The 18,782-nt window shown below is 40.5% G+C and overlaps 1 protein-coding gene across 4 annotated transcripts in view; it reads left to right on the forward strand.

The window, feature by feature from the left end:
- ALKBH8 (alkB homolog 8, tRNA methyltransferase) overlaps positions 1 to 18,782 on the forward strand; it is a 47,393-nt gene that overhangs the window by 14,511 nt on the left and 14,100 nt on the right. For all 4 annotated transcript variants that reach the window (XM_080612735.1, XM_080612737.1, XM_080612736.1 and 1 more), the window contains one exon: positions 18,358 to 18,464. In XM_080612735.1, coding sequence (XP_080468861.1) covers positions 18,358 to 18,464 — 107 coding nt within the window. The remainder of the gene's footprint in view (positions 1 to 18,357; positions 18,465 to 18,782) is intronic.

The raw sequence follows: 18,782 nt of genomic DNA on the forward strand, positions 1-18,782 counted from the left end.
CCAAGAAGAAGGGAGGGGGGGGGCAAGGTGTTTCAAGATTTGGTTTTATTTCTCATTATGCTACTCTGATTTGATCGGCAATAAATCAAACTAATTTCTCCAAGTTAAGTCTGTTTTGCCCATGATGGTAATTGCTGAGTGATCTCTCCCTGTCCTTATCTCAACCCATGAGCCTTTAGTTCTGTTTTCTCACATTTATCCAGTTGCAGAGGGCAGTGACAGCAACACTGTCAACTGGCATCTGGTGTCCGACCACCGTCTACTCGCCACAGCTTCCCATCTTCCTATCCATTTCTTGACAGTATTATGTTCACATCTGCAGGGCCTGCTTTCATTGCTGTCTTGGGATTTTGTGATGGGGATTACGTGTATTGCTGTGTATTCCCATGGAACTGAGTAGCTAGAAGCTTAACAAGGCTGAGAACAAGTTACTGCAGTGAGCAATAAAGGTTTGACTTCTGAATCTTTCAGTAAAAAGCTATGAATTCTATAACAGAATGATCTAATCTGCTACTTGTTTCTTTCTGGCAGTGGTGTGTAGATGACAGGTGTGTGTGCTCATGGAGTTGTACCTGTATTACCGATAGCATTCTTCTGCTGCAAAACAAGAGTTTGATTATTGCTCTTGGTTTGTTTCACTCTTCAGGCAGAGAGAACATAGCTGGATATTCTGAGCATTGACAATTTTTGAATCTTTAGTCTGGGCTTTAGCATCAGCTTCCTCTTTTTTGCAAGTTGTGTGTTGCATGTGAAGCTCCTGGGATTAGGGGTGAGTCTAAGAAAGAATAGCTTTTTCATTAACACATAGCAGTGGCACGTCTCTGTTCATGGTCACTTGCAAATGAGGTGTCAGTGTTGCCAGTCTTTCAGCCTGACCGTGGACAAAAGCATCTACTCTAGAGTAGGAACATCTGGGATTAATTGTGGTGTACTCAGTGGCAGTAGAGTTCTTGCTACTTTTCTTTTGGAATCTCCCAACCTAGGGGCTATTTCCTCATGTGGCTTCTGCACTTAACCTTGTCTCAGAGATAGTGTATTGTCCTCTGTTCAACTGCAGTGTTGTCTTTAATAGTGTCAGCACCTCCATGCTAGGGAGCCAGTTTCTCTATGTGAAGGGCTCTAATTGATCTTCTATGCAACTTGCCCATCTTAACTTCAATTTTTCTAATACATGCTGAGCGTTCAGAGCAGTACAGCAACAGTAGATGACCTCAACTTACAACTCTTCTGTGCTGATCTTGTAAATAGTAAAAAAAGTTACTTTAGTTTGTAAAAACTGTGTTGGTGCTGTGATTTCACATACTCTGCCTCAGTCTGCAGCCCAAAGCTTTCTTAGCCTTTCCATTTCAATTAAAGGGCTGAGTCTGGCCCAGATGCTCTATTACCTCATTGGTAGGGCACCACAGGCAGTGCATTTCTGGATGATTATATTACAGCACACCTTTGTGATAGTCTCAGAGATGGCCAAAAGCCAGGTGATTTTAATCACTTGGGAAATGCAAACCTTTCTCAGAAGTGGACTGCCTGGAGCATTATGAAGCTGTTAAAAATTGGAATGTGTACATTTTAATCAGGGAAACAGCCAAAGTTGGGCAATTTCTAAATATTTTGGGCATAGGCATTGGACACAGACTGTTAGATAGCTCCTAAGTTTCAGTGCCTTTTTCTAGTGGACCATTAATACACTTTTCAGGTGCACAGAATTAATCACAAATGTAGCAAAACAAGCCAGTGGCCCATGAAGTGCTGTCTTACTTAATGGATTTTCTTTCTGGTACGTTTACAACTCTTTGACTTCTTTAATATGTTTTGTGCACTTAGCTCTTCATCTGATTTTAGAATGTGAAAACCATTTGCAGTAATATGCAAGTTAGCTGTTTTAGGAGTGAAGCCCCTATTAAAGCTTACCATGTGCAAAATTTACACACTGGTAATAAATAATCTGAGATACATATACATCAACAGACTCTGATATCTGTTTCTTCTCTCTGTACTGTGCCTTTTTCTGTTTACCTGAATAAATTAGGCTGCAGTGTAGTGGAAAACACAGATAAACAAAGTTATCCTATCTTTATTCTCCTCAACAGTAAATGCATGCACTGAAATAAAAAGTGCCATAAACTTTGCAACCCAACTGCTTCTGCACCCTATTTGGAAGTTGGCTAACTAGACACTTCAGAGGATGAAAAGAAAGCACAATGCCTCGTATAGTTTATTCTTACACTAAGTCATAAAAAGAGCTTTTCTTTCAACTATTTGTATGCTTATACTACCAGAATCTACAGATTCTACTAACTGAAATGGTGCCCATTGTTTCTTGTCCTGTTGCTGGGCACTACTAGCAAGAGTCTGGCTCCCTGTTAACTCCTATTAGGTATATATACACATTGGTAAGAGCCATCTTATTTGATGGCTTTTTTGGTTTTGTTTGGGTTTTTTTGTTTGGTTGGTTTTTTTTTTTTTCCTTTATTTTTTCCTGCATTAGTACTTTGGTGGCTCATGTACATCTTCTTGTTCACCAGGACCCCCAAGGTCCTGGTAGGCAAAGCTGCTTTCTAGCTTATCAGTCCTCAGCGTGCAGTGATGCCTGGGACTTTTCACGTCCATCTGTTGATCTTCATGAGGTTCCTGTTCCATTTCTGTATTGCTGAGGGTTTGCTCTGCCCCATCATACAGGCCATTTAATGAAGATGTTAAAAAGCGTTAGCCCCTGTATCAACTGCTATGGTACTCCACTGGTGGCATGTCTCCAACTGCCGTTTGTGCCACTGCCATCTTCAGTGATACCTTGCAACCAAAATAACATTATTGAGAATCAGTCTTTTCCTCAGTGGTGAGTGAGTTTATCCAGTAACAAAGCACTTTGTACTACTTTGCCAGAGGAGTAAGTCTAATTTGTTTCTGCAGACCTGATTTAAGTTGAAAAGGAATAGTTATTGTTATGTGGCATATGTGTTCATTTTAAATATGAACAAACAAGCTTGAGAAGAAAATAAGTGCATGATTCTTCACAACACTGCATTTATCTTGCCGTCAGAAAACCTACAGCAATCAAAATTCTTACAGTTGTATAAAATGAGGTGGAAATGTAGGTGTGAGATTCTGAGATTCTCCTTATTTCAGATACATGGAACAGCTTTGTCAAGAGGCACAGGGAATCCAAGTGTCTCAATTTTGTCCTAGTTGATGCAGTGCATTGTGTTTTGAGGTGTTTATGAGACAGATTAAACTTGATTTGAAGGAGAAAAATCTCACTATTACTCTGTACTTCTTCCTAGCTTATAAAACCCACTAAATGGTTAGAGGGCAAAGCAGTGAGACGTCTCACTAAGTGATGTCTTATCCCACAATACTCCAGGAAAAGTGAGGGTCTTGGGCTAATCAGTTCTTTGTTTTTTGACCCATTTCTCTGGCATCCCCTGGGAAACCGCAAAATAAAGTGAGACTTCCAGAGTGTCCTCTGGGCTTGTAATGGCATTTTATGAATCTCCACATTTGCCCTTTCTTTATAGGAGCTGATACACTGAAAATGTTAAAGAATTAATTCAGAAGTTGTCATAATAGGAGAAGAAAGACAATGGGATAAATTTAGTTCAGAGTGATTTTTATTAAGCTTAATGTTAAATCCTGTGTCCTCCGTCCATGAATTTGAATAAAGTACTGCAAAACAGTGAACAGTTTGTTCTGTTGAGAACTTTCTCTGTTTTAGTTAGGTGTTATTTTCAGTGCCTCCATTTGGTGTCTCTAAAGATATATAGTTTTACAGAATTTCATTTTAGGAGCCTGGCCAAGCTTGCAGTTGTCTCCAAAACCCCTCGTTAAAGCCTGTGTCAATTTTTTTTTTTGCAGCTTTGCAGCATGAGCTTGATCAATATTGAGATTTCTGCTTTTCACTTTTCCTAATTTGCCATTTTACATGCTGTCATGTAAGCCTTGATTCATTAGAGTTTTAGAAATACAAAGGCAGCATTTCTCTAATGAGCTAAGTAGTGCTATGAGTGTATCCAACCCATAAAACAATTTTCCTTTCCTGGCTGTAGATTTTACCCCCACTAAACAGCTAGTGACACACTGCAGTCTCTCCTTATCAGCTCTGCCCAGTTCCAAGACTGCTATGGGTCACCCACAGCCCCATACTAGAGGGTGAAGTGCGGTCATATTTTTCTTGAAGGGTGTGTTGTGTTGGCACTGTGGTATGATTTATGTTGTTCTGTCCCGTTTTCTTAATATCCAGCCCTGATCTGGAAAACCCAAGCTTGTCATTCTCTTCTCTATAGCTTCTGCTTCTCCTCTTTGAGTGCCTCACTCTGGTTCCTACCCCTGTGCCTTGGCCTGGCAGAAGGCAGTTGTGAACACTGAGAACTGCTGTGATGCTCGAACAAAGCCCCTGACTGTCTGTGTAAGGGAAGCTGCAGCATTTTGAGTTAGGTTTGTGGCTCAGGGTTAAACAGTGGGGCCATGTGTGGATCATCCTTGACTTCTGCCTAATTTCTGTTCATCTGAACACATTTTCATCATCCCTTAGCCTGCACATATCAAGTGCCTTTATCTATAAAGGAAAGCTGTGACCCTCAAGCCTTGAAAGCAGAGTAGTGTTAAAATAAAAATCCACCAGACCTTTGAAATGTGTCTGACTGGCGGTTGTCCTAGAACTGATAGAATGAGGTATGCTGCTATTACTTGTCTCTCAGGCTGATAATTGACCATTTTTCCTGGCAGTTTTGCTTCTTATCTATTTTCAGTCTCTCTTGGTTAGCAAACAAAAACCTGTAGCTGCTATAGCAGCCGCTGTTTCTGCAATAGCTGCTTGAGAGATGTTTAAAAGCCTTTAGAAAATCTAGATCATACCCAGCCTTTTACATTAGCGCTTCTTTCCTGTCTTGTGTTAGCTCTAACAAGGTAGGCAGGCACTGGAAATAGTTTTGTTAACTTTGTCGTCGCACTCTTATTTTGCTTACCTTAGTTGCTGATTCAGTTTAATTTACTTTCTACATATACAGTGCTTTATTGTTCTTTTAAGGGAGGGCAGAAAGCATCTTATCTGTTTAAGGAATTGGTCTGGCAGTGGCTATACCAAACTTTTTTCTGTGTCCATGCTAGAAGCATGATTGTAGTAGATGAAAAAGTAGTAACAGCAATCAGTACTTAAAAAGAGATTGGGTTGGAAGAACCAGTAGAGCCCAAATAGAAGACATTAATTTTAATGACTACAACCTAATGCTGAACTCAGAACTTGTTCAAGTGAATCTAGTGGGATTCTAGTAGCTAAATAGTGTTCTTTTCAGATCTGTAAGACACATTTCCTGAGCTGTGCCCTTCTTGTAAGAAGGATTTTCAGTTCTTGAAGAACAGTGATTGGCATGGTTTCTGTACCATTTAGCTGGAAACCCGAAGGGACTGTACTTATATGAGTATGCCGAATTTGGTTTGTGCCATTAAAAGTGGTATTTGTTTTTTGAGAATTACGGAAGAGCTTTTCCATGTGAAAGGTATCCTGAGTACCAGAATTTAAATGTATCAAGCTTCATAAATCTGTCCCTCCTATTTTCATTTACTCTGTATAAATGTCATGTGTGTCTCTTTCTCTCTGTGTCATACCTGTCATTGAGCTTGGATCAATAAAATACCCATCAAAATCAAGGGAAAACTTTCTGTTGATATAATTGAGCATTGAATTGTGCCCTCTGAGATAAGCAGCAAAGCCCACAGGTCTTCATGGGGATATTTATAATAGTCTGGTTTTTGGGGGAAAGGTTAATATACTGTTCTGGGTTTTTCTTTCTGTGCTGGATGTCTCTTCCCTGTTTGTGTGCAGGATTCTGTTCACATATCAATGTATCCTACTGATGTTTCCACCTGATCAGTTATTTTAGCCTTTGTAAGGATCTTGAAAGCTGGGCTGTCATGTAAATGTTCAGAGGGAACCTGTCCTGCAGTACCTATTCACCTCCTTCCACAGTCTTGGTTGCTTATAGGGTAGCTCCTATTTTAGCCGAAGATAACAGCAAGGCACCTACTGCGTGCAACTAATGCAGATAAACGTGTTTCTCAAGTGCTGTAGGAATCTGGTGAATAATCTTGATTTGCACTGAAATGCTACAAGAGCATTTGGTCAGAACTGCCCCAGAAGAATGATACATTATTTCTCTGTAAGCTGTGTAGCAGTAATTTATTGAGAAACAAGACAGCAACAAGGAGATCCTACCTTCTCCGCTACCTTCTCAGATATTTTGGAGGAACAAAATCAAAGCTAAGCTGTGACAGAGCATCTATCTTATTTTTGTATGTAAAAAATATTTTCTTCTCGCCTTTCATATTGGTGAGACATTACATTTTCCAGGTGCCTGTTTTGTGTGATCTGTGCCTGTGGTGAGTCTCTGAAGTCTGGTGTTTACTACTGGTGGGTCAATACTGGGCATATAGCTCTGCAAAGCTTTGTCTTCTGCCCGCCTTTTGTTGGATTCATACTAGCCTTTCTTCTTCTTCACAGAAGAAAAAACTTGTCATCTCCCGTACCTTTCCATAAGGCTATTACCCACTATGCAAGGCCTAATAAGTCCTAAATAGGCTGGAATCCTACTAAAGTGCTGGGGAAGGAAGGTCAGCCTGTAGTTTGAGTGCTGGGGATCTGTGATTTGCAGAATATGCAGTGACTCCCTGAGGTATTTCTCCTGAGTCTGCTAGAGTGGGAAGTTGCCTGACTCCTTTCTGCGTAGCAGTTTTATGTTTTTTGCATGTGGTCCATTATTTTGGCTGCTGAGGTGGAAGGCAGAGCTGCAGCTCCTCCTGCTTTGTACCACTCTTCCCAGTCAGTTGGTTGCTCTTTAGCATCCTGTGTTTTCTTTGAGTTGTTGGTGTTGAGAAAGGGATGTGGGAAGAATGTTCTCATTGTCTTCTCAACCTTCCTGGGCAGTTGCACCAGCAGTATATCTGAGGTGAATATGGAAACAGAGACAAAAGGAATTTCTATTAGGAGTAATTTGAAAATGAAATCTACTCAGTATCACATGGAAAAATACATAGGGATGTTACGAAAAATGTCCTATAGCTCCAGTTAGTTTTCTCCTGATCACGCAGAAGTCCTACCGTGAGTGAAATATTCTAAAGTGTTTGAAGTCTGCAGTAGGGCTTACAATTTTCTGGCTGTGGTCATAGCTGCTAAATAATGAAGGAAAACTCCTGCATAATTCCTTTACCAACTTGATTCTCTTTTAACAGAACCTGTTGCCTCTAGGCTATGAGCTGTTTCTGTAGTGTGCTTACCTTGTATGCTGAGGCAGTGTCATTTCATTTGCAATTCTCAGGCATCTGGCTGTTATGGCTTTACTGTGACACACAAATACAGATACTGAATTTTTCAGTGGAAGCCAATGTACTCTCTTAAAAGGATCTTGCTATTGCTGGAGATTTCTAATTGGTTTTCATGTGGTAGGAAATACGTAGATGAATAAAAATCTTGGAAAACATTAGATCACGGTGTACAGTATTGCTGTTTTTAAATGAAAACCTTTTTTTTCTCTTGTTCTGTTTCACTTGCCCCATGTACCCTCTCACTATAGTACATGAACTACTTCTCAGTGGTGACGAGGTGAATTAGTGGTTTAAAGATGAAATTGCTATTTATTCCTGTGTAAAATGTAATCATAGTAATAATAGAAAACTAACAGAGCATTTAAATTTTAATCGCAATATTTTTGCAGCTGAAACTATTTTTGAGTCAGGTTTTGGATTGTTGCTCCTGAAATAGAGTTAATTCTTTTTTTTTTTTTTTTTTTTTTTTTTAATAGAAACATCTGCCTTGGTTAGTAGTTACTAATTTTCTTTACTAATTTTTAAAAGAATTTTTAATTTCCACAACAGGTTTATCAGTGGAAGTTATTTCTATTCCCCGTTTTATTTTTAGAAGATCAGTGCTTGATGCATGAATCCTGGCATTAAATTAATTAATTTAAAATTTTAAATTAATTTAAATTAAAGCAGGCTGAACTCTGGGGCATTAAAAACTTGTTATCTTTAGCTGTTGCGTTTCAGCTGAACTTCAGTTCTGGAATTCAATAAAGAAATCTGATTTCATTAGCCAGTGATGTCATCTCTATTGTCTTAGGAGCCTATTTTAAGCCTGTGGCAAATTTCATGTAGAAATGACAAGTCATCATTCAGTAATAGTAATTATAATCACAAGTAATCTATAAGCAAAGAAACAAGCTTAACTTGTTAAGCTCCTGCTGTCATGTATTTTCTCTTAGCTTTGATCTGGAATTTTACAATACCAACAAGTGTAGCAAATGGGGTTTGAAATCTGTCTGCATTTGTATTATCTTTGCAAATCTGAACATTCTGCATGCTGCAGTGTTCTGTTTTTCTTTCCAGCTGTGTTGAGTTTTTCAGGGGGGATTTCTCCACAGAGCTCTTGTTTCAAGAAGAGTTGACTCTGGAAATTTTTATTGGGGAACTGGCAATTTAGAGCAGTTAAAAGCATGCTGGAGCCAGAGCTGTCACATCTGCGATGCTGATGCACTTGACAGAAAGATTCTGATTCAAGGCAGGGGAAGAGGTGTGCTCTCAGCGGAGAAGAAAGTAGGCAAGCAGCCTCTTGGTGCACTGCAGGGGCAATGCAGGTGAAGCTCCAGTCTGCTGGGGCAACAGAGGAATGGTTGGAAGGAATCAAGGATAATGGTGCAGCTGAAAGCAGTGGAAAGTAGACACTTCAGAGTTCCTTGTGAGTTCCTCCTCTGTTGCTGTGTACATCTCTCTGCAGTTCATGCAAGCCATTGTAAATTTAGGGCCACATGCCAAGGCTCTAGTAGAGCCCTTTTGTATAACTTTTGGCTGCCTTATGTGAAGACACTCATTGTGCTAATGAAGCAGATGGAAGGAATGAGGGAATATAGAGATGGCATTGCCTGTGATGAAAATCAGCAGTGTTCGAATACTGCCTAGCCAAACTTCAAAATGTGTTTTTTCTTTTTTGATTTTTTTTTTCTTTACCTGCTTTAAAATGATACCTAGATGTCAGATATGTGGTACTTCTGTGGGGTGAAACATGGCAGTTGTGGGAATTGATAAAAGTTTTCTTCAAATGATTTTAAAGAAGTCTTTCTGCGTCATGCTCTTTTGAGTTGTACTTTATGGCCCTAGGAGACATCATTAACCAAGAAGATGACTTTTGTTCATTCTTTGTTTTTTGATTGTGGTTTCTTTTTTTCCCTTCCTTTTTCATTTCTGAGAGAGTTATATGCTTTTGTCTTTTAAGGAATGATTTTTCTTTATGTATTTATGCTATTTCTGCAAACTTGTGCCCAGATCTTTGTTTCTCAGCAGATTTCCTTTTTACAGTGAAAATGTAGAGGATTAAGAAACAGGCCATATGGTAGTTTCTATAGCAATAGATTAAAACCTGTGTCTTGTCAGCTCTTGTGAGTTATGATGCAGGAACTAGTTTGGGAAGGCACAGTTTGCATGTCTTGTATTCTGGCAGTTCTCTATCATAGCAATGGTTTCTGAGACAGTTAGATGGAGTTGTGAGAAGGGCTTGTTGACCTTTGTTTCAAACTCGGGCTGAATAAACATGTAATTTCATTCTTTTGAATTACAGATATTCAGCACTGGATTGTTTACATACTACCTTCTCAGTATGTTTAGGGCAAGATTATAGTGAAAATAGTGCAGGAAGAAGTTTTAATTAAGGCAGGACTGTTTTAAACAGAGTTGGAGCATCTGCTGAATCCATACTTGGGTGCCTTATTTCATAAGTTACTGTCAGTGGTATTCTTCCAGGATGAAGACACTGAGATTTTAGTGTTTACAAGTAGGTGTCTACATAACGCACTGCGTGCCTGAGCCCCTCTGTAAATCAATGGGGATTGAGTCAGTCCAGCCAAAGGGGTGTTTCAGCTATTGCTAAACTAGACCCTAGTGTCTGTTTTCATAGGTTTCAGTTCTCTAACAGGATTTTAAAAAATATATACCCAAATGTAGATGTCTTAATCTTGAACTGAGTTGACTATTCCCACCCTGTGACTTATAGTTGGCTTGGATTCCTGTACTACAGCATTACAGGCAGAAAGCTGAGACCTCCAGAGGAGAGTAAAGTTTGATGAACAACCCTAATGCTTGTAAAGAGGGAAGGAAGACTGTTTTCCACTATACAGGATAATGAATATGCAGCATGTTTTACCCTTGCCTTGAAATACCTTCAGCCTGTAAGGACCTGGGCTGTCACGCAACAGCTGCTGGGTCTGTGCCACCCAGAATCTTAAGTGTTTCAGGTCCTCTTGTAAGTATTTCTTGTCTTCTTTAAATGCCTGTCTCATTACCATAGGCGTTTTATTCCATGTTTGTCAGTATTACTCAGCCAAGGCCTGATTTGTCCTGTATCAGTTATTGTTTATGTTATGGAGGCCCTATTCAGTCCCTTACACTGTTTCTGTTATAGAAAAGTTGTAATTAAAGGTTATAATGGTTGATGGCAGGATAAATAATATTGAGGTAGGGTGTCATGGAAATAAAATTATGGCTGAAAAGAGTCCTGCTACATGTACTTGCAACCTTGGTAACATGAAAATGGCTGATTATATTGTGTGTTTCCACAGATATTTGTAAATGACCAATGATTAAAGAAGGTGATATGCTCTTTTTGAACCCCAAAGTATTTATTGACAGTCTCTTGAGAACTTGCAAGATTTTAATGTGTGAAAGAATTGCAGATATGCCACAGCACTAGACACCCAGATGTGCATACCAGAATCCTGTAAATGTCATCATGCTTGCATAGAAAGCTGCATAACAGCTGTGTTTGTGTGGTAAGGGCTTTTTCAGTGGTTTCTTGGTAGACATTTGACACAGCATTAATTGTGTAAATAAGGATTATTTGCTTTCAGGACATAGAGTAATACAGTAAATGCAAATCCTAGGAGAAGTATTTGAGGATGCAGAACTGCTTTCTTGTGACATCTGGGCATTATATGTTGAACAGATTAAGCCTTCTGGAGGCCACTAAGATCAAGGTGTCTGAGTCCTCTTATGCTCTTCCATTGAACTGTACTCCATTAGACAGCAAGTGATACAAAATTTTGGCATTTCCTTTCCTTTAGAGAGGAGAATGAGGGCTTTTGTACATTTGAGGTGCCTTGTGCCCTGGTGTAGGTGGATTAATTCCCTTTATGTCAGTGTGGTAGCACCCATGGATGTAGGGGAAGACATGGCTTGAAGAATGGAAAGTATTGCAGAGGAGGCTAAGTTAATAAAATAAATGAAATAAAGACTAACAGCATTAGCCTTCCGCTTTCTGTGTCCTAGAGGAGTTTGAGCTAAGAGCTAGGGAGGTAGTTTATTAAAGGATGAAAGTGGAATGTTAGCGAAATTGAATAAACTGGATGTTGTTGAGAACTACACTGAGTCTTTGGATTCACAAAAGGAGATTAATGTCATATACTGGGTTTGGATAGCATTTTCTGGAAAGGAGAAATTTATACCTGTTTTGGCAGAGAGAGGGAAGCAGTGGTAATGCAACTATTGCCTTTCACTGTAGGGATGGGAAGTTGTCTGTGTAGGAATCTAATATTCAACATTGAGTTTTAACACAGGTAATGATCTGGGAAGGTGCAAAGGCCTCAGGTAATAGCCTGACATACGAAAGAAATTCAATACTTTTAGAGTTAGTAAGAACTGCCATATTTGATGGGTAGTCTTTAATGAATTGGGTTTGTTGTGTACTTTTAGTCTGCTGTTCAATCAGCAAGATTAAACAGTAACCTTGGATTTACAAAGAAGCTTTTAAATCAAAGAAGAGGCAGCTTGAGAATATGTATGAGTGAAGCATAAAAATTTGTAGCAGCATGGAGAGACCTTGGAATAGAAACACCAGCAGTCAGAAGTTGGTGTGATGCTGCCAGAGGTACCACCAGCATCCCAACCTCTGCCAAGGCTGGGCAGAGCAGCCACCCCATTTGACACCATAAGGAGCCAGCATCCAAGGAGAGAGGTAACCAATAACTTCTAATACCTTGGTGAACCTCAAGAGTTGCACCCCAAGGTACAGGAGAGTGGTGTATATTCCATCTAGCTGGCATGCAGAGGACTGGAAGCTCCTTCATCCAGTAGGAGTTAGCTTGGAAACTGCAGTAGTTTTCCTCTTTTTGTGCAGTACCTGCATCTTGTAAGCAGCATACAGACAAGAGAATTTGTCTCATGAAGTCAGTGGCATATATAATAGCTAGGAGAGATACTGGTATGCTATTCAATGGATACACTCTCCTCCTTGGGGTTATCAAGAAAATCTAACAAGGTGAGGCCTCAGAGAGAAAAGTGAAATGCTGTCTGTGTGTTGGAATGGTTTTTACGCATTCCTATGCTAGACTTCAGTTAAAAGGAAGAAGTATAGATACTTCAAATGACACAGAAAGTTTAGGACAATAGTAATGCCTTGCATGGATGGAAAATTTAATATAACTTTTGAAGAAAGAAAACCTAGGAGTATATTTAACAAGCATCACCATAGTGGCTAAGTAGATAAGCCAGCTTAGCAGGGCATGGTATGCTTCTAATTCTGATATGGGGGAGGCTTGTGCATGTGTTGAGAGATTTTTGAGGTAGGCAGCACTGAAATATTTCATCATCAAGATTGTCAACTTTGCGCTCGTTTTCTGAAGTATGGCTAGAGACCATGATATTGGATGTAAATATCAGCATAAATTACATAAGATAAATTTCCTTATTACATGAGTTATTTAAAAAAGACATTCCCATTCTCCTTTCCTGTAAAATTCAGCATTTTCTGAATTCTGAATTTTGGGATTTAGCATGGGTTTTTGCAGTGTCCTGTGTCAGCCAGCAGGCTCTCGTCTCCATGTAGAGCCCCACTGTGTTGTTCAAGCTCCATGTGTGGGCTGTAAACCTCTCAGCTATCTTTGAAGTAGACATTCTTTTTCATCTGTTTTACATGTGGGAAACTGCTGTGTAGGCTGATAATGTCTTTGCTCTCTGAAAATACAGTAAATAATGTCAGGAATACTTAAGCATTCCATGGTGGTTTTTTTTTTTTTTTTTTTTTTAGCTTTAGAGTATGTTTCGTCTAAGTTGGTCTATTAACAGCAAGTGCAAATTGCATCAGAGACAAAGTTTGATGAAACAATGCTGTCATTGCATGCTGTGGCAGTGAAATCCTTATTGACACTGTCCTGCCAGCCATTACTGCCATTTTGCCTTTGGATCGTTGCTTATTTGATAAACCAGTTCTTCACCTCTATCCTTCTGCTCTTTCATGAAGTGTAGTGCCATTGCACTGAAAGGTGATGCAGACTTATCATTCCCTGAGGAAAAACATACTTTCTTTCCATTTCCTTTGATACTAGATTCTTCTCTAGCTTTTGTGTTTTGCTGTATTTTATGCCACAGGAACAATGTTTGGGATGTGGGTGTCCCTTTGCTTTGATGTTTAGCCATCCTTGAAAGCTGTTTACTGCTTCACGTGCTCCCTTGTCATGTACACTCTCTCTTAAATAACCTGGCATCATGACAAGTAATTTAAAACCACAAGTAGGTATTGTTAGCTGTTTGTTTCTTTTATGGGTTTCTCTGTTATGTTTAGAGACACTCTTTTTCCACAGTACTGAGAAAGAGGTGAAAGTTGTATAAGATAAAAGCATCCTCTAGTTTTGTTTTTCGAATGCAATCCCTGGTGATGCACCATGGGCTAGCTGGAAATTTGATCTTTATTGACTCTGCTATCTGAGAGGAAAAAGAAAATGGATAAAACCGAAAATAGTAATTGGAAATATCTCCTATGGAGCAAAACTGTCATGAAGAGATTGATTCAGCAGTGGCAGAGTTGCTTTATTGATTGTGAGTCCTTAGTAAATTAAAAAGAGGACCAAATACGTTAATCTTTTGTGTGTGTGTGTGTGACAGTGACAATTTAGAATGTTCTGCCTCAAGCTGTGCCAGGGGAGGTTTAGATTGGATATTAGGAAAAATTTCTTCACAGAAGGTGCTCAGGCGTTGGAACAGGCTGCCCAGGGCAGTGGTGGAATCACTGTCCCTGGAAGCATTCACAAACTGTGTAGACGAGGCCCTCAGTGACATTGTTTAGTGGTAGAGTTAGCAGTGTTGGAGTAAAGGTTGGACTTGATGATCTTAAAGGTCTTTTCCAGCCTGGTCAATTCTATGATTCTGTGATAAAGACACATATAGTAGTGTGGGAACATTATCTGCTTCAGTCAGTAATAGGCTAGTCAAAGATAAGAACAGAGTTCTTCCAAACCCCTTCTAAGTTAAATGTTCTTTATTGTACTGTAAACAAAGTGTAGAAGAAGTACTCTTGCTTGGTTTTTTTTAAGCATTCAGGTGCAGTTGTTCTAGAAAAAGGAACGAAGCACAGGAATTGCACTAATTGTCTTCAGATGTTCACAGTGGGTTTCTAAAATTTGATTCTCTATCTGAATTGCAATATCAAATTTATTGCTAATACAAAAACTGTGAAACTTAGAATCACAGAATAGTTAGGGTTGGAAAGGACCTTAAGTTCATCTAGTTCCAAACCCCCTGCCATGGGCAGGAACACCTCACACTAAACCATGTCTCTGTCCAACCTGGCCTTGGACACCAGCAGGGAAAGACCACTCCCAACTTCCCTAGGCATTCCAGTGCCTCACTACCCTTACAGTAAAGAATTTCTTCCTTATAGCCAATCTAAACTTCCCCTGTTTTAAGTTTTAACCCATTACCCCTTGTCCTGTCACTGCAGTCCCTAATGAAGAGTCCCTGCCCAGCATCCTTATAGGCCCCCTTCAGATACTGGAAGGCTGCTATGAGGTCTCCACGCAGCCTTCTCTTCTCCAGGCTGAACAGCCCCAACTTTCTCAGCCTATCTTCATATGGGAGGTGCTCCAGTCCCCTGATCATCCTCGTGGCCCTCCTCTGACTTGTTCCAACAGTTCCATGTGCTTTTAATGTTGAGGACACCAGAACTGCACACAGTACTCCAAGGGAGGTCTCACGAGAGCAGAGTAGAGGGGCAGGATCACCTCCTTTGACCTGCTGGTCACGCTCCTTTTGATGCAGCCCAGGATACAGTTGGCTTTCTGGGCTGTGAGCGCACACTGAAGCCGGCTCATGCTCATTTTCTCATTGACCAACACCCCCAAGTCCTTCTCCTCAGGGCTGCTCTGAATCTCTTCTTTGCCCAACCTGTAGCTGTGCCTGGGATTGCTCCGACCCAGGTGTAGGACCTTGCACTTGTCATGGTTAAACTTCATCAGGTTGGCATCAGCCCACCTCACAAGCGTGTCAAGGTCCCTCTGGATGGCATCCCTTCCCTCAGGCGTATCAACCGAACCACACAGCTTGGTGTCATCGGCAAACTTGCTGAGGGCGCACTCAATCCCACTGTCCATGTCACTGACAAAGATGTTGAACAAGACCGGTCCCAACACTGATCCCTGAGGGACACCACTCGTTACCGGTCTCCAGCCGGACATCGAGCCATTGACCACAACTCTTTGTGTGCGGCCATCCAGCCAGTTCTTTATCCACCGAGTGGTTCACCCATCAAATTGATGTCTCTCCAATTTAGAGACAAGGATATCATGCGGGACACTGTGGAACGCATTCTATTTTTGATTGGTCTAATAACTGCTCATTACTCAATGTCATTGCCCTCTGCAGGTACATGAATTCTTTATCTATGTATTCCTCCTCAAAACATCAGTATTTGTCATAATGATGAAGTTCATTTTGAGGGAGAGCAGCCGCAATGTGAGATAATAGTGCAGAAGCTTTACCTCCACAGAAAAGTAGGGAGGAGAGGCAGAGCTGGGATCCTGTGCTGGTGTGGATGAGGCTTGCCAGATGTTACTTAGATAAAATTTCCGATGGTGCAGCATTTGAGGTTGTAAAGGAGATTATTTCATGTATTTCTTGTTGGCTTAGTGAGGCTGAAATTCAGCCAGGAGGACATGCTTTCTTTTACTGTCTATTTTCCTGCCACTTTTGCCTGAAAATCTAGCTACCAGGGGTAGTTTTGTGGCCTCTCATTCCCAACATGCTACTTGTTATAGTGCACTCTGAACTTCTGCTGGTTTGGATACATGGTGTTAACAGGACACGATTTGAGGAGCATCTTCTGTGAAGAGACTCTGAGGCTATGCAGTTGATGAGGGAAAAGGAATTGGAGATGTGTGAGGTAAAGCTGCAGAGAAGGCAGGGAGCTGGAGGAACTGTTTCCCACTGCTTCATGTAGCGTGCCCAGCTTGGCGTGCAGAAATGACAGGGAGCAAGGTCCTTATCTGGGCACTGTGGGAAGATGGGGACTGGAAGTGTAGGGGACCTTACAGAAGTCTCCTCTGACTCTTTGAGAAAGTGCAGTTCTTGAGCAACATCTGCAAGAACAGAGCTTTGTAGCTACTACTGACCCAGAAAGAGGGACAGTGGGGTGATAGAGCTTCCAGGAAGGAATTGTTCAGTCTCATGTTCAGTTTATTCTGAAGAACCCAGTCTCTATATTGTCTCCTCACACTTGTTCCCCAACAGCAGTGAGCCCGAGAGGCAAATGACAGGCTGAGATATCATCTCACTCATTTCATCCAACCATTTCACTCCCCGCTTCTTTCCTTTTCATGCTTTTTCTTTCCTTATGTGCTGGTGTTGATTAGTTACCTTCTGGTTTCTTTGCCTCGACAAAATTAAAATTAAAAATCTTTTTACAGAGGCTTGCACCTAGTTGTGCCTTATGGGACAGCCTCCCCATCAGATCTGTGGAGCCACTGTTTTCTCCTCCTTCACCCCATGTTTCTTGGAGGATACCTAGAAGAAATTGTGAAGTGCAAGGGGAAGAGTATATTAGCAAGTGGCTGCCATTCATCTATTTATGTAGCTATTGAAGTGTTTCATAATCATTAATCAGAGCTTATAGGTAGGCTTTATTCCTGTTTTCCCCATCTCTCTTCCCCTTTCAGCCCCACTGTCACCTTCGTCATTTCTTGCCTTAAATTTAGATAGCTCAACAGGAGAAGCTGTGTCATTCTGTGTGGGTAGTATTACAGCGTAAATAGGGTTATTTTTTTTTTCCCTAAAAATGTAAATGCCATTGTAGTTTGCTTCAGTGTGTACAGCATTAAGTAGTGAATGTTGGAAGTGGTAAATTTTAGTGTTTAAAAGTCTTGCTTATTCAGTCTCTGTCTTGCTGGGTTTTTGTGCTGAATGACTGATCATTTCACCAATGTTTTGTCTTTGTTAAAAGCATCTGTATGGAGGAGCAGAACTGCTTAATTCAGTTTGGTCTGGCATAGCGTAGTAAGCCAGTTTAAATCGTAAACTTAGTAGGTTACAAATCAGGTGGCAGCCCTTTCATGGTGTTGATTCTCCAGTGTGGCTGGAACTGCTGAATTGAATAGGTTTTGACTAGTTTTCTTTTATGGTAAGTCTTCTGTAACTCTCTTGGTGTGTTTATTATTTTCCACAGCGAGAGTTTCTCTCATCTGGGAAATGTGAAAGGATAACATTCCTAGCCCAAGCAGAAGCAAAATGTAGCACTGCCATCTGGGCTGTGAAATTGGAATAAAGCTGAAAGCCTTGGTATATTGCCATTGCTAGAAGCTGGGTGGCAAATAATAAAAGGATGGTCTGGTAGTTGGCATCTTAGGATCTTGGGAGACTGCATGTGCTTGCTGTGCTTCTAAAACCTCCAAGAATGCACACAGGTTGGAAATTACTTCTCTCACCCATTCCTGGTAATCGGAATGTTATGCATCTATGCTGAGTTAGTTGTCTGAGCTCAATCTGCTGTGAATAGATAGGCATTTCCAGAGGGCATAAGGGTCACTCCACTTCGCTTAGCTCTACATTTTAGACTAGGATGAGTCACTCTAGGGAGATGCTTGTCTGCCTGCATAGACTTAACAAAAAGACAGCAGCTGACTGCCTTAGCCCAGGTGCCTACCTTTCCGGTGTCTGAGTTTCAGCAAATGAGCCCTTTTTTCCTTTGATGGAGTTGCCTTTAGCTGAGGGGTAGTAATCCTTTCCTCCCTCACAGGTATACGGTACACACAGAGGTTAAATGATGCTACTGTGTACTCACAAGGAAAGTTATTACTGTTAAAAAAATATTTAGTATTTTAATTATCTATACACATGTATTTGTGACTGTCTCAGATTTTTGAACACAGTGCTGAAAAGGAGAGATCTTATGGACAGAAACCTAGAGATTTTTGCATCCTTAGGAAATATGTATCTGTTTCACAGCAATATTCTTATGGACATGTTAAAGAGACAAAGAAAGCTAGGATTTGTGGAATACCTGGCATGTATATGAAGCTCTGTAGGTCATGCTCGTTCATGGTGGCTGGTTTTGTTTCTTTTTAGATTGTGATGGATTTCAAACACCCTCATGGCCATACAGTGGCAATTATGCTGCCCCGATGCAGTTTATTGGTGATGGCTGGAGAATCCAGATACCTGTGGACACATGGGTATGTGTAAGAGTCCCTGCATTGTTGATAGTAGAATAGTATATGTCATTTGCTTTGTTAATGACACTGTTTTTAAATTGCTCTGAAAGAAATCAAGTAGAATTTTATAATAAATATACAAATTCATTCCTCTGCTCAGGTTAAACTGAGAAAATCGGGGATTTTAGGAAGTTAATTGCCAGTCCCTGAGCTGCAGTTTGCTGCTGCTGTCACAAGTGAAGTTTTGCTCAGAAATTGCTCTCACATCTGCATTGTGAAAGTACTCAATGAGTCTGAGCTGGCAAAGAATTGATTGTAGTGCAATTAGCTTTACCATTT

This window comes from Psittacula echo (assembly GCF_963264785.1).
Source record: "Psittacula echo genome assembly, chromosome: 3".
In the NCBI taxonomy this organism is placed as follows: domain Eukaryota; kingdom Metazoa; phylum Chordata; class Aves; order Psittaciformes; family Psittacidae; genus Psittacula; species Psittacula echo.